We start from the raw sequence: 14,645 nt of genomic DNA, 5'->3' as shown, positions 1-14,645 counted from the left end.
ACAAGCTGCAAGCTATTTTTGGAAGTAGTGGTGAGGTGAAGAGGGAGCTGGGGTGAGAGGACTGACATGCATCTGAGGATTATTATTCCCTGTGGCTGCTCCATCCTTCTGGAGTGGGGCCACAGCTTGTTCTTGCCACTGCTGCAAGAAGCAGCTAGTGTCACTTGCTGCGTCACTGTCTTATGCAGGTATGGCATAGTATCTGCTGTGGTGACCAGATCCTAAAGGTGATTAAAATACTTCCTGTTCCTACCAGCTTGGGTCAGAAGGGAGTCACCTGGGTCAGTTCTGGGCAGAAATGCTTTCTCTGACCACCAGGCTCTTGATTCACGTCGTGCTCACTGAGCTCTTTAGGAAGCACATTAATTCAGCCACTGTACAGGGCGAACTGATCTTTGCTGTTTACCTGCCAGCTGATGCACAGCAGGATGCAAGGAACAGTCCAAGGCGAGCTGGGATGGCATTTGCCAAATGCGGTGTGTCCTTATACTAAAAAACACACTTAATTTCCATTAGGTCAAGGAAACTTCCAAGTCTTGGCAGACCAGGAAAGCAGTGCGGCAGTCCTAGGGAGAATATGCAATTTTTCTTGTTTCTACTTGATTTATCCTTGCGTCTTTTCATCCCTGAAGGTTATCTGAAGAAGTAAAGGTAGTGGTAGGCCCAACATGCTCTGTGCTCTCTGCCCTTGACTTTGGTGAAGGAGGTTGTTTGGCAAGAAGCATTCATAGGATTTCATTCTAGCTTGGAGCATGGACGTTGCCATTGCGTTCTTCTGGGTGGTTGTGGCACATGCCCACAAGGATGAGAGTCTCCTGAAGCTGATCAGTAAGAACGTTGTGTTCCTCTACCCTTTTTTTAGATGAAAAATACAGTGATGCCGAAGGAAAGAGGAGTGGTCTGAGGGAGCCTGAGAAACTTCAGTCTCTGTTTTGCTGGAGAATGAAGGAAACAGCTGGGCTATGACTCTTTGGTGCTCTTCTGAAGTGTTGCACTTCAGTTGCTTGAGCCTTTGCCAAGAGCTGGCTCCTTAGTGGAGCAAAACTCTCTTATCCTGCCTGCCTGTGGCAGGGCTGCAGTAGGGAGGGTGTTTTGGAAGAGCACTACACCTATGAGAATGTCCACGTTGTCAGGTTTGATGCCTGAGGCCATGGAGCAGGCACCTGGTAGACCTGGAAAAAAAACTAGGCCTACATCCCCTGAATCCCCCTACAGTGCCTTTTCACTCCGTTGTACCACCGCTGGCTGAATGAAATCCCAGCCCATGTGGGAGTCAGCAGGAGTTTTGCTGCCTGATAAGGTCAGGTCAGCCATTGCTCCTCATAAATGGAGTTTGTTTTTTTTTTCTGGAACCAAGAAAACCAGTAAACCTGGACTACTGGGCTGATGTTTTTACCTAGTCCTGTGGCAGAAGGGTGCCAAAGCTTGATGCTGGGCAAGGCAAAGCTTAACCTAAGCTGGTTAGATGATAGCCAGTTTCCCACTTAATGTTTCCACAGGTGCCATCTTACCTTTTTCCTGTTGCTTAGTCATTTGTGCTCTGCTACCTTGGCTGCTTTTCCTTGTCTTCTTCCCTCCTAGGTGCAGTTCCCTTTTTCTCAGTGGGAATGTGGCTACAGAAAGGGTCAATGGAGGTTTTGAGGCAACTGAGGAGTCAGAAACCTGACGTGCTGAGGGATAGGGTAGGCTGGGTGTGGGGATGCTCCTGGGGAAGGAGGTGGGGAGAAGCTTCATGAAGTGGATCATCTGCCTGCAGGATGCAAAGGTTGCATGGCTGTGCTTTGGTGGGGGAAACCTTTGGATAAGGGAATGAAGTGGTTCTATGTTCTGCAGAATTGTTAGAGGATTTTTCCTAACCAAACTGCTTGTTTTCACCAAGGAAAACCACTGTGGTCAGACTTGAACGGGGAGGTGGGTGTGTGGAAGGAGTCAAGCTGTGGGAGCTCTCTGCTTTGATCCTTTCACCAGATAACTCTCTAAATTTGAAAAGGGCTCCTTTCCTCCCTTCCCACTCTCAATGTCTAGTGTGCTGGATTTTGATGGATTGGTTTTCCGTGTAGCCTTAAGGACTGCAATTACTTAAGCTCATGACCCTAAATGACACAACTTCTTGGTGATTCTTCTGTTCTGCAGTGTTGTGGGGCCCCAACTCCAAGAACTGTCTTACGCTCTTCAGAGATATCTTGGTCTGATTTTTAGGGGTGCTGGACACCTCACCCTGGAAGTGTCCAAGGCCAGGTTGGATGAGGCTTTGAGCAACTTGATCTAGTGGAAGGTGTCCCTGCCCATGGCAGGGGGGTTGGAACTAGATGATCTTTAAGATCCCTTCCAACCCAAACTGTTCTATGGTTCTCTTGAACGGTTAGGGTGGCTCCTACCTTTAAGCCAGCAATGTTTATCCCCCTGGTCCCACGCATCCCACCCCAAATCGTTTGCTGTGTGCCGCCACCCTCTTCTCCCATGCAGCTGTAGGCTGGAGAGAAGCAGCCCCCGCGCTGCTGCGATGATACGGAGAACCTGGGGGGGGTGGTGGAAGGGGGGGGGGGGCGATTTCCAGTCTGAGCTGGACCGCGGCGACTCACCCTGACCCATCCCTGGGGATGCAGCGGGTTGGCGTTGGGGGTGGGGGGGAGGAACCCCCAAATGGTGGGTGGCCCGCGCGGAGAAGGAAGTTGGTGGGATGGGACGGGACGCGCCGTGCCGTGCCGGGGGGGTGGCAGCCGCAGCCCGGCGGGTTGCGGGGGCGGCTCGGGGCCGCCAGGCTGCGCTCTCGGGCCGGCCGCCCGTTCCCGCCGCCCTCCCCGGGCTACCGGGGCTTGGGGCACGGCGGAGACTCGCCGGGAGGGGAGCGGGCGGTCCCGGGACGGCGGAGGCGGCGGCACCATCACCACCACCGGCGACGGCACCTGCGGGGAAAGGCAGGGCTCGGTGGCCCGCTCTGCTCCCCTCGCCCGGCCCGGCATGACGCGGCGGCGCCCCGGAGGCGGCGGGAGGTGGGTGCCGGTAGCTTTGGCCGCGCTCTTGGCCCTGCGAGGTGAGTGATGGACGGGGGGGGCGAGCGGTACCCGCGGAACGGGGCATCGCGGTGGGGCGGGCGACGGGGATGGGGCGGGCGGGGGGGGGGGAAACCCCCCCCCCGCCCGCCCCATCCCCGTCGCCCGCCCCACCGCGATGCCCCGTTCCGCCGAACCGGTGGGGAAGTTTTCCCTTGCGGTCCCACCGGTGATGCTCGGGGAAATGCGGCGGAGCGCTTCGGCAGGCGGTGGGGAAGGGAGCGCTGCTCCGCTCGGCGTCTTTTGCTGCCTCCTCTGCACCATCCTCCTTCTTTAAATATATTTACGCTTATTTGGTTTTTCTTACGGTGCTTTAAAACTTGCTTTAAACTGGGCTTTGTGTCGTGCTCGGTTATGCGGGCCTACCCCCCCCCCCCCCCCCCTTATCAAGCTCACCTGGGTGGGAAACTCTGGTCCAGCCTTAAGGCCGTGAAGCAGCAGGGAACTTTCTGCAGAGATGGTGACGGGCTGCCCAGAGTCCTCTGGGGTCCTCCTCTGCCTCAGCATGCTCCTTCAGCTCTAAGATAAATGCTTCCCCTGGGGACGTGGGGAGACCCAAAGGACTCCATCACCTCCCACCCCCTGAAGCCCCTTCCGAATTAAGGTGTGTAGCCCGGTCCTCTGCGTGGAGAGGGAACAAATTGCATGTGACAGATGCTACTCACATGGCTCAGTGTGTTGCTGGGGAGCACCAGGAGGTGCTGCGATAAGGGCAACGGAAGAAACTCTGAAGTGCATGATGTTCAGACTCATCTGTTGATCGGGTGGCGATGCCTGCTTTCAAGTTATGCCGGGTTTTAGAGTAGGCCTGCTTGGTTATGTTTCACTGAGGTCTGCAAGGTGATTTTTCTGGAGGTCTGCTCATCTCTTTAGAGGTCTACTAAGTATCTTTGCAGAGGTCCGCTCAGCAGTGAGCAGTGCACAGCTCTGCTGAGCCAGCTGGGCACTGCTGTTGGCCACTTCCATGGCTGGGAAACGTGCTGCAAGCGATCCCCGAAAGAGCAGGAATACAGTCAGAAATGATGAGATCTCACACAAGAATACCAGGGACATCTTGGCAAATTCTAGATGAAACCACCTTGCAGACTGGACCTGGATGGAGTCTGCTCCTGGGGTGGCTGTGCCTGGCCCTTGCTGCATTGTGAGGTGCAGCAGGCTGTTCCTCTCTGCCCAGGACCTGTTGAGAAACAAGACTTGTGATGGACAAGGTGAACTTTTCACAAATGTCTCAGTCCCTAAAGCACCTTGAGCCCCATCCTGAGAACACATTTGTGAGTTGCATGCATTGAGTGGAAGTTGCACCTGCTGACTTCAAAGAGATGAATTAAGGGGAAAAAAGTTTATTAGCATTTAATTGAAGGAAATAACACGAAGTATGAAACAGTTGAGGTTATTTGCTTACATTTTGAACTTTTCCCGGTTTGGGAAGAGAGTTGAATGACTTTCAGGTTCTCAATGCCACAATGTTATGTCTGCAGACATTGCAAAGGTGTAGCTGTCTAGAAAGTTACTGTGCCCACTGCAGTCCGAGGCATGTGAGTGGTGAAGCATTTCTGCTATGTGATGTCCCTGCAAAAACATGTAACAGTAACTAGATTTGAGGTTTAAAATTAAAGGGGTGTTTAATTATCTCTTTAGGAAAAAAAGATTAACTCAATATTTAATTTTCTTTTTTTTGTTGGTTGAGGGCATGTGGGGACAATGACAATGGAGACAACTAAACACAGAAACACACCTTTTCATAAAATATCTCTCTGTGATAGTGTGGTGCTTTTTCTTGCACTTTCCTTTAAGGCTTAAATATTAACTTAATGAACCACCTGTGTCTCAAGCTTGTTTCTTTACTTTTTGTCTCAGGAAAAGACTTTAGAAGACAGTGGTAGATGAAAACAGCTGTGGTACACAGCATGGCCATATTTTTGGTGATTCTTGAATTTGAAAAGAAAACCCTGGTAAGGTATAAGGAATAAACACACACTCCTGAAAGCTGAAATAAAATTGGGAGAGCTTTTTTCTAAACATTTCTAGAAGATCAGTAAGTGTATTTCTGCTCTGGGTTGCCAAATCTGGTTAGGAAGAGTAATTTTTTTCCCTTTGAGAGGCTTTAGATTAGTTTAGAGGATAGAGGAGAAAAACTATGGGGTCATGTGCGAAGTGGTACCTAAATGAAAGGTGAAAGATTTAAAAGTTAAAGGATCAGAAGCTGTAAGAGTGTATAATCAGAAGAAATACTTCATGCCAAACAAAGGAAAAGTGTTGGGGAAAAAGGTCGTTTTGTCATTCTCACACTTTATGCCTACGACAAAATACAGTCAGGCTGTATTCATTTGCAGTGAAATGTCAGTCAAGTATTATAGTCCCATTTCTTTCGTTATTTTGCAATTCGTAGAATACCAATGATTCTTTTTAACCAGAGCTAGATGCCTGCTTTCTGTGGGCTTATAATACCCATGTTTAATGCTCCTGGGGCAGGGGCAGCATTATGAGCGTAATAACTTTTGTGAAAATAATATTTTTTTCAGGCTCCCTAGAGAAGTTTAAGGAAAGATAGGAGGGAATTCTGTTTAGAACTTTGAAACCAAGCCTGTGATTGCAAGTCAATCTTGATATGTAGCCAGAAATAGCATACTGCAAATTGCCAAATGTGTTAGAAATCACACATCGGGTACAGCTAAACTGCAGAACCAACTTTTTATTTAACTGCATGGTGTTCAGATCCTTTGTGACAGTTTCGCAACAGGTGAGATGTCGGTGTGTTGTGGTGTGTTGCAGCTGGATCTTCCAAGCTCAGGATGGGGTATGGGTATGTGCGTGTGCCTGGCAGTATTGCATCAACAGCTGCTGCAACTTTTCACATAGGTGGATCTTTCCAGTCTTCACCTGAGGTCCCTCTCTTGGCCAAAACTGAGTGTTTAAGCTTTGGCCTTGCAGCACCCTTGTGCTAGCCCACATATCCTTCCCAGCCCTGCCCCAGGTTCTCAGCCCTAACCAGAGAGGACTGTAGCAGTCCCCCTCTCTTCCATGCTTATGCGTTGGTTTTTTTTTTTGGAACAGATTGCCATTTGTGTCAAGCTGTGTGGTTTTGTGATGTGTATATAAATCATTTTGCTTGTGACCTGACCTTGGTCCCCAGCAGTAGGCACAGATGCATTAACTATTTCTTGTGTCTCTGAAGTGGGCATCCTTCCCTTATTTTGGAAACTGATTCTTTATCTCTCCATCATGGCCTAAAACCCAATTTTTCTTTTGTAAGATTCTCTTCTCTGAGGGATCTCAAAGTGCCTTTAACAGCTGTATTTAGCTGCTCAGTAGTAATATGGATATACAAAGTATAGTATAAACAACTCATTAACAAACTTAGAAATCATTTCTTCTGCCTTCACTGGGGAGATGAGTTTTTATTTTTATACCAATAGTACAGATGGAGAACATAAGGCTCAGAGGTGCCATGACCCACTGAAGGTCAGCAGAGGTTGGTGGTAGTCCTCAGTGTCTTGGTCCAAACTGTAACCACAACAGAATGCTGAAATTTGTGCAGCAGGTTAAGCAATACTGTCATGGTACACTTTAGGGATGTTGACTACTAAATTGTGGTGAGTCATCTATATTTAGCAGGATGCTACTACTATCATTGTGTTAAAAGCACTTTACTTAAAAAGCACAGTTTATTTCAAGGAGAAGTGCATGCACCGGAAATCTGTTCTTTGTAGTTGTCTCCTTGTGGAGCATTAATGCTGCCTTCCCTTTTGTAAATGTGCAGAGAGAAATTTAGCTCCTGGTTGTTTAACAGACAGTAGTGTAACAAAGACAGCTCCCTGGTTAATACTACCTTGTGTTTGCACAGGCACTTACGAACATTAACTAATTGAGAATCTCCAAACTGACTTTGTGAGGGCAGTGGGTTTGATTTATAGACTGGAAAACTGAAGTGTACGGGGATGAAATGATTTGCTTGCTGTCAGGTGGGACATCTGCCCAGCCTATCCTTTGGAGAAGTCACAATTATGGGGCTCCTACTCATGTACCACCTCACTTTTCTATCACAAGTGTTTCATGTCTTACATGGAGAAAGTACACTATTTTTGATTGTACACAATGAACTGTTTTGGGTTTTTTCCGTGTATGTTTTCATCTCTTTGGTTTTGGAGGTCATTTGTGTCCATTCTGGCTTCTGCTTTTTTTTCCTCCATTGCTTGAGCTGGACTAAGAGCAAATGCTCTGTTTCATCGGAATTGAGGTATTTGGCTTCATTCTGAATGGAAATTGAAGTTAGATGCTTTGCTTTTGAAAGGAAATCTTTGAGAAGAATTCCATTTTAGGACAACAAATATTGTGCTTCTTTGTGGATTTGTATTATTAAAATACAAAAATACCCTAAACAGAAAGAATTTGACGTGAAAAGTCAAAAGTTTTTCATCCCAAAGATGCTCAAGTTGAATGTGTCTGTATGTCTGACAATTTTCCCGTTTTTATTTTGAAACACAGTTATGATTTTACAGACCATCCCATGTTTGATAAGGTTTGCTTTAGTGGAAGTATCTACAGTAAAAGCCTTAGTGGTTGCTATTGTTTATCTCTGCAGGGCATTTAAAAACAGTGATAAAAACCAACTTGCAGCAATCGGTGGCACCTGTGCACGGTCTCTGCACATTATTTTTGCCATCTTGACACATAAATGCAAGCACCACACATGTGCTCAGCATTGCCCGTGTCCTTTCCTTATTCATCATGCTGTAGAACACTATTTGGACCAAAAGAACCAGAATACGGTGTATAAAATAAGACAAGTTTCTATTTCTTGTTAATCCTTGTTTACCCTTCTGGAGCAGTTGCTGGAGAAGTCAGGACAGAATTTAGCAGATCGAGCTCAGCCCTTTATTATTCGTGGATGTGCAGAGCCACAGCTCACCTCCTGACAGCACAGCAGTGCTTGTGCATTTGCATATCTGCATGAAGTTACTTTCAGGTGTAATTCCTGTACTAGATTGATCAGATTGCTGACTTTGGGATTAAAATTTGTGCGTGTTTTTCCTTACATCCTCATGAGTCAACCTAGCTGTGAGAACATGAGCTAGATGGTGTTTCACAAGCATCAGCAGGAGAAGGCTGATGTTTGAACCCCACTCAGTTACATCTGGGCTTTGGTTTTACTCAAAATGCAGAAGCCAGGAATGTCATTTCGAGGGAGGACATTTACAATGCTTGGTGTGTTTCTGCAGCGGCCGGTCTAAGAGTTGAGTCAGGCCAGCCCACTGGTCATTGATGGCATGGCCAATGCTGGATGCTTCACAGTAGGTGCTGAAAGCCTCAGAGAGAAGACTTGGTACTAGGTGTTTAGTAAGGAGGAGTCTGGTGGCATGCCAGTGCCACAGGTTGCCCTAGGAGAAGGTCGATGTACATATTACTCTGGGCTTCAAAGCCTGCTCAAGCTAATTGTCTCCTAATTTCAAAGGGGTGCCCACAATGAACTAAGTCATATGTATTCCTCTGACCAATGTGGAGAAAAAAAAGTCCGTTCCCCCTCCTTTCCCCAGGGAAAGCCCCCCTCTTGCAGCCTCTTCAGTTATTGGGGGGCTGGTGTGTGATCCTGCTGGGCACCCACACCTCAGCCCCCAATTGGCGTGGGCTGTGGGTGGGCTGTCTGGGCTCAGCTCTTCCCCTGCCTGGCTTAAAAGCATCATCTGCCAGGAGCAAGTGGGGTGGTACATGCTCTCTGTATGCCCACTGGGGAGATTACTTCTTAATCCTTGTTAATTAGAAGTTGGCTCATGCATGGAAGCATGAGGATGTAGTGCTGCTATGTTTTTTCTTTTCCTTTCTTTTTTTTTTTCTTTATTCTACCTGATATATCTGTGGATGTTCCTAGTATCTTTATAAATGTGCAGGCCTCTGATTTCTGCTGAGCTCTTGACTTCACAATAACATGAGCTAATCATTGCTGGTAGTTAATTATGGGCTGTGTTCAGAAGAAGTAAAAAAAAGAAAAAGGAAAGGAAAATCACAGAATCATAGAATGGTTTGGGTTGGAAGGGACCTCAAAGATCATCCAGTTCTGGCCCCCCTGCCATGGGCAGGGACACCCTCCACTACACCAGGTTGCCCAAAGCCTCATCCAACCTGGCCTTGAACACTTCCGGGGTTGGGGCATCCACAACTTCTCTGGGTAACCTGTTCCAGTGTTTCACCACCTTCAATGTAAAAAAAATTTCTTCCTTACGTCTGGTCATGTTTCCTGCTCTTCCATTGTATTGAACAACCTTTTGTCTTTCTCTTAAAAATATACATAGAAGCATCTGGTTCACTTCTTCATATCAGTTTAATTTCTTTCTAATTAGCTCCTCTCTAGATTTAAATTGTACCAATTTTAGCTGCGCTTGACCAGTAAGTGTTTTTGACTGGTGAACAATGAAACTTTTCTATGCCTTCTGCATTTTCAAGTGTGCCATCAGGAAGTAACCGCAGCAATTCCAGATGAGGATGCCACTGTCAGTATTCACAGTGGCATTTTAATACTTCCAGCGTCCTTTTCGGGCTCTGCCTTTAGACAGCCTGACAGCTCGCTTGCTTTGTTGACCACCGTCGTACGTTGAACAGATGTTTTCACTGAGCCGTTCACAGTGATACCGAGATATTTTCCTCAAGTGATTACATTTGAATTACAGCCCCGTGGTATACGAGTAGCTCAGATTATTCTCTCAAGTTCTTATTACTGTCCGTTTGGTAACGTTGAATTTCATCTTGTGCTAGGCTGCCCACTCGCTGAGCTTTGTCAGATCCCTTGGAAGTCTCTCTCAATCTTCTTTTGTCTCGGCCAGCCCAAATCACTTTGCCAGCTCCCTGTCTCTCTTCCAGATATTAAGAAATAGATTAAACCACCCCAGAGCTGTAGGAAACCTGGGGGTAATCCCTTGTAATCAGGGCCAGAGCAAGGGCAGGGGGAGAGCCTGGGCACTGAACGGTGGGGCAGCTCTGGGCTCAGCCTGGACCTGGGTGGCATAAACCCCAATGGAGAGAGGGGGGTTGTTTCCCACCCAGGCAAGTGGGGAACAGGACTGGCACTGAACTGGCAATCTGCCTGGAATGGTTTAGCCGGCACGCTTTGAAGTGACTGAAAATTAATTGCTTAGTCCTGTCCTTTTCCTTCCAAAACTTGAGTGGATTGAAGGGGCACAATTCCTCTGAGCAGAGATCAAGCTGGTTTGTCTCCTGTTGTGTACTTTCAGGGGCTGAGGGAATTTGACTAGTTTAACCGACCCCTGCTGCAACTTCCAGGTTAGCCCGTACCCCCTCTTAAGGAAAGCATTGCTAACTTTAAGAAACACCTGACTTAGCAAAAGCTTTTGTGTCTTTGCTAGCAGCACAGCTGCTTGAGAAATGCCATTCTCCTACTGTTCAGCAGCTCTGGGCTTGTCCTTTGAATATACAGAAATGACTGTTTGTTTTTTGACTTTTGCGATTTGGCCCTCAGTTTTGTTCTCGGCCCTCCCAGCTACCGTCTTACCAAGTAACTGCTTGGGCTGAATGACTCCTTGTTCCTTTTGTTTGACCATACAATGTGCTTTCTTGCTTCTCAGCAGTTTCTTGTTCAGGGGCACCGAGTACCTTTTCAGTGACGATGCTGAGATTGCTTCAATGAACTGCCGTTGAAAGCATAACAACTTTAATTCCCCTGCTTTTGGAGTAAAGGTGTTTTGACCATTTTTCTTGTAATTGTCTTTTCTAACGTGTAAGAAGCACGGCGCAAAGTTCTGGTGCAGTTCCTCTTCCAGGGGTGTTGAGTTTGATTATGTAGCAGTCAGGGTTGCTTTGACTCAGGTTGCTCTTTGCATCAGTGGTGGTGGTTTATTTTCTGAGTGCCCTGGGACTGGCTGTTCCGAGCCCTACCTACGCTCTTTAAGACGCTGCAAAATTGTAACCTGCTGGGACACTTTGCTAATTCCTGCACATGTTGCTAAAGTCATTGTTTTTTTTACTGTTTTCTTTGACTTTGATGTTCCTTTGCTTTCCTTCCACGCTGTGCAGTACATGTTCCCTTACTCTGATCAGGAGGCTGCTGGTAAATCCAGGTTGCTGTAGTGAGATTTAGTTTTTAGTTAACTTTTCTCCTTCAGCCTTGGCTATCCAGGTGGGATCTGTGCATTACTCATCTTGCAGTTTGTCTCTGCCCTTTTGCCGATGCTGCATTTCTAGGCAGGACACTACCCTGTCATGAATTCTGCAACTGTGGGTCTATGGACAACGAGATGCGTTGCACGCTTTATCCGTTGGTTAGCATGGCTATTTCATCCCTTTCTTGCACTGTATAAAGTGGTGGTTGTATCATGTTGTAGGGAATGTTTCACTAAAGACTTCAGCATCAAACATGAAGTGCTCCTTGGAGCCTTTTGCTCCAGCTTCATGCCCTCCTGCACCAACCTGTGCTCCTGTGTGGTCCATTGGCATCCTCTGTGCTCTATGATATGTTTGGTTTTGAAGTGATATCTCAGAAAATACGGTCCTGCCTCTTGATTAAAAGGTCCCTATGTGCTCCTGCAGGGAATTCTCTGGGTCTCGCTGACTTCTGGGCATCGCTCTGCTGCCTCTCATGGGGCCTGAACCCCCCCATGACCCTTGGGGAAGGAGAGAGTTGGGTGGCCGACCCTGTTGTTTTAGTGAAGCCCTACAAGAGGAAGTGCTGGAGGACTTCTGCAGGGCACTGCCAGGCTTGTGTAGCTGCTGGACTGCTTCTGCAGCTGAGTGTGTGTTTGAACTTCACTGTGTGATGAGGTTTGATGTTAGAACGTCTCCGTTGGTTGTGGAGCTGCTAGGCTGCAAGCCTGCGTGGCTTTCTGGGTTGTGTGAGGAGCTAGTGGCTCGGAGAGGTTGAGAGGACCTTGGCTACTTGGCAGAGGGACAGAATAGCCTCAGTCAGTCTGCAGAATCGTCATGTCCTTGGCTTGTCAAGGGCAGCCCTTCCTTTTGCCCCTGGAACAGCTGGTGTGCCCTGGGCCTCTATTATGGGACTCACCCACCATCCGTGCTTCCCTCTCTCGTGCTGAAAATGCCTCCGACACAGAGTGCAGGCTCGTGTTCCTCTGCTGCGTGGAGTTGCAGCACGGCTGCGTTTTGCTTGTTCTTTGGGGAATGCTCTGTGTTTGTTAGTTCTTCAGCAGCTTTTTTTGCATAGTCTCATCTGTTCGTGCTGCTCTCGTCCCTGTTCCCAGTGGCTGCTATTTTTTTTGTCCTTTTTTTAATAAGACTGCATTTCAGCTGCCACACTGACAGCAGTTGTCTGTTTATCCACAGAAACAGGTACAACGTGGGCACGCTTCCCCCCACCCAACTGCACTCCCCATCCTGAGCCGGAGGGCTGGAGCGGAGGGGATGGCTGCAGGGTTTGGGGTGGGAGCAGGGGGGAGCTGAGGCATCCCACTGCCACCGGCTTGTGTTGCATCCTCATTGCAAATAGCCTTTCTGGGCGTCAGCAGTTTGTGGGAATAATTGACAGGAGGTGCCGGCGAGGTGCTGAGTCAGAGCGAGGTGCGCTTGCCAAGTCACTGCAGCAGAAGGAGCCCGCTGGCCCGGCGTGGATGGAAGCCAACGGCCGGTGGGTTCCCTAGCTGCCTTCTGGGCCTCTTTCTATCCTTTTCCTGAGGCTGCGATTCAGCAGCAGTGATGCTCTGCATGTAAGGGAGAAAGCAGGCACTGGGGGTGGGGGAGCTCTTTTCTTTTTTCTTTTTTTTTTTGCTTTTTCCTTTTTTTTTTGGCTATGAGCACTGGGGATTAGGAGATGCAGGCTCTGTTCCCACCTGCTGCCAGTGAGTCTCTGCTGCTGTTTCCATGCTCTGAGGGAGTAGAAGGGGATAGAAAACACATGTTTGGGGATCAGGAACAATTGAGTGGCTCTAGAGACAGATTGATGTCTCCTGGGTGAGGAAAAGGAGAGCGTGGCACCCTCGGTTGGGTGAGGGGGATAGCTGAGCGAGCCAAAAAGCTGTGCAATCAAAGGACTGAAAAGGGATTTTGTCTTGTCCTTCCTGACAGTTGCTTCTGCTGCAGTGTTGTACTGTTTCCTTAGGAGTTTGAAATGAGCTGTTTGATGTGCTGGAAGATGAGTACTTGTCTTACGTACATATAGCACCTGATGGACCTCCAGGTCAGGCTCATGAGAGCTTTGCCATTTGCTCCTGACCTTCTTGAGTGTGGCTGGCATCAGTGTGTATGCCACAGCTGAATCTGTCCCAGAGATCTGGGTCCTTTGCTTTTTCTTGCTCCAGGGTGACTTTGGATGTCTTTGTCTTTCTGCCCCTCTGTATCACAGGGTACCATTCTCCTGCCTCCGATGGAAGTCAGTAATTGTTTGCACAGTTTTCTAAATATATGTGTGTCTGATGTACTCTGCCTTTGTAGGAAAAGGGTATATTTTGAAATAATATACCCTTTGTAGGAAGGGTATATTATTTTTGCTTTGAGTGACCATTTTGTAGAAGGAGCTGAGGAACATGAATAAGGAGGCCCACGTATGTTTCAGAACCCTTCATATCTATGCTGCTCTCCACCCACCCACGTTTTTAATGCTAATCTTTGTATAATCTTTCTTTCCACTGACTAAGGTAACAGCCCTGTTATCTAGATCATCACAACTGATAGTAAAACTGAGACCTGGAGATAGGAAGTGCCTTGGCCATGGTCACACAGGATCTCCATGGCCAATTTGGAGTTGGAGAATACTGAGTGCTGGCCCCACACGTTCTCCATAGGAGCATGCTGCCTGCCTGCTGATTTAATCGGTGGCCTGCTGAATCTTTCCCTCCAGAGCTTTCATGGCAGTGGCTCCTGGATGGTTATTGATTTTTTGAGTCCTTAAAGAAAACCTGCGGAGACTAAATCAAATGTGGTTGTTCTCTCATCCTTGCCTTGGCCTCCTCCACAATGAAAGCCATGTGTGAGACCTGCAGAGAAGTGGCCCTAGGGCCACTGAGGAGGGGAGTTTGTGTGCCTGGTCTGTCTTCCTTGCCTGCAGCTTACTGCCTCCTCCTGTACTGGGGTCAGTCTGTAATGCTGGTGGCAATCTTGAGCCATCAGAGACTTGAGGAAGCTTTGCTCCCCTGGGTTCTGCTGGGAGATCAAGTGGGGATACCGTAGTGCTTAGGCTTGGCTCAGGAGGGTCTGCTGCATGACTGGCTTGCCTTTGCTCTGTCTTTCTGTGTGAGTTTTGCCACGGGTGGTGGAGATGTGCCAGAGTGAATCTGGTCCTCCTGTGTTTTGAAGGGTTGTCTTCATTGCTCAAGGAAACCTTAGTCTCCAACTGGCCAAATGCAGCCCTTCTTATATGCTCTCTAGCCATGCTGTGGCTTCACCTGGGAAATGGAGAAAAAAAATAATAGAGCATTGTCTATTACAATTGGGATTTTATAAGGTACCCATGGGAATTAAGCACTCAATTCCCTCAGGTTCCTTTTGAAAAGCCTAGCTGATGTGAATTTATGTTGAAAATAAGCAAGGAGGGGAAGCAGTCCTGCCAGCAGTGCCATGGCCGTTCTCTCCATGTGTGATGTAGCAACTACCATAGTAAAGCTTATTTAGCTTTGCAGGTCTGTGCATCAGGAGCTG

At 47.9% G+C, this 14,645-nt stretch overlaps 1 protein-coding gene across 1 annotated transcript in view; it reads left to right on the top strand.

The window, feature by feature from the left end:
* Positions 1 to 2,709: 2,709 nt before the first annotated feature.
* Positions 2,710 to 14,645, top strand: part of IGSF11 (immunoglobulin superfamily member 11) — a 109,615-nt gene continuing 97,679 nt past the window's right edge. Inside the window, exon 1 of the mRNA XM_086615169.1 lies at positions 2,710 to 3,034. Coding sequence (XP_086471295.1) covers positions 2,962 to 3,034 — 73 coding nt within the window. The 5' untranslated portion in view covers positions 2,710 to 2,961. The remainder of the gene's footprint in view (positions 3,035 to 14,645) is intronic.

The sequence above is a fragment of the Tauraco erythrolophus genome, chromosome 1 (assembly GCF_009769465.1).
Source record: "Tauraco erythrolophus isolate bTauEry1 chromosome 1, bTauEry1.pri, whole genome shotgun sequence".
Lineage (NCBI taxonomy): Eukaryota > Metazoa > Chordata > Aves > Musophagiformes > Musophagidae > Tauraco > Tauraco erythrolophus.
Note: the sequence above shows the minus strand (reverse complement) of the source record. Positions and strands in the feature narration are given on the sequence as shown.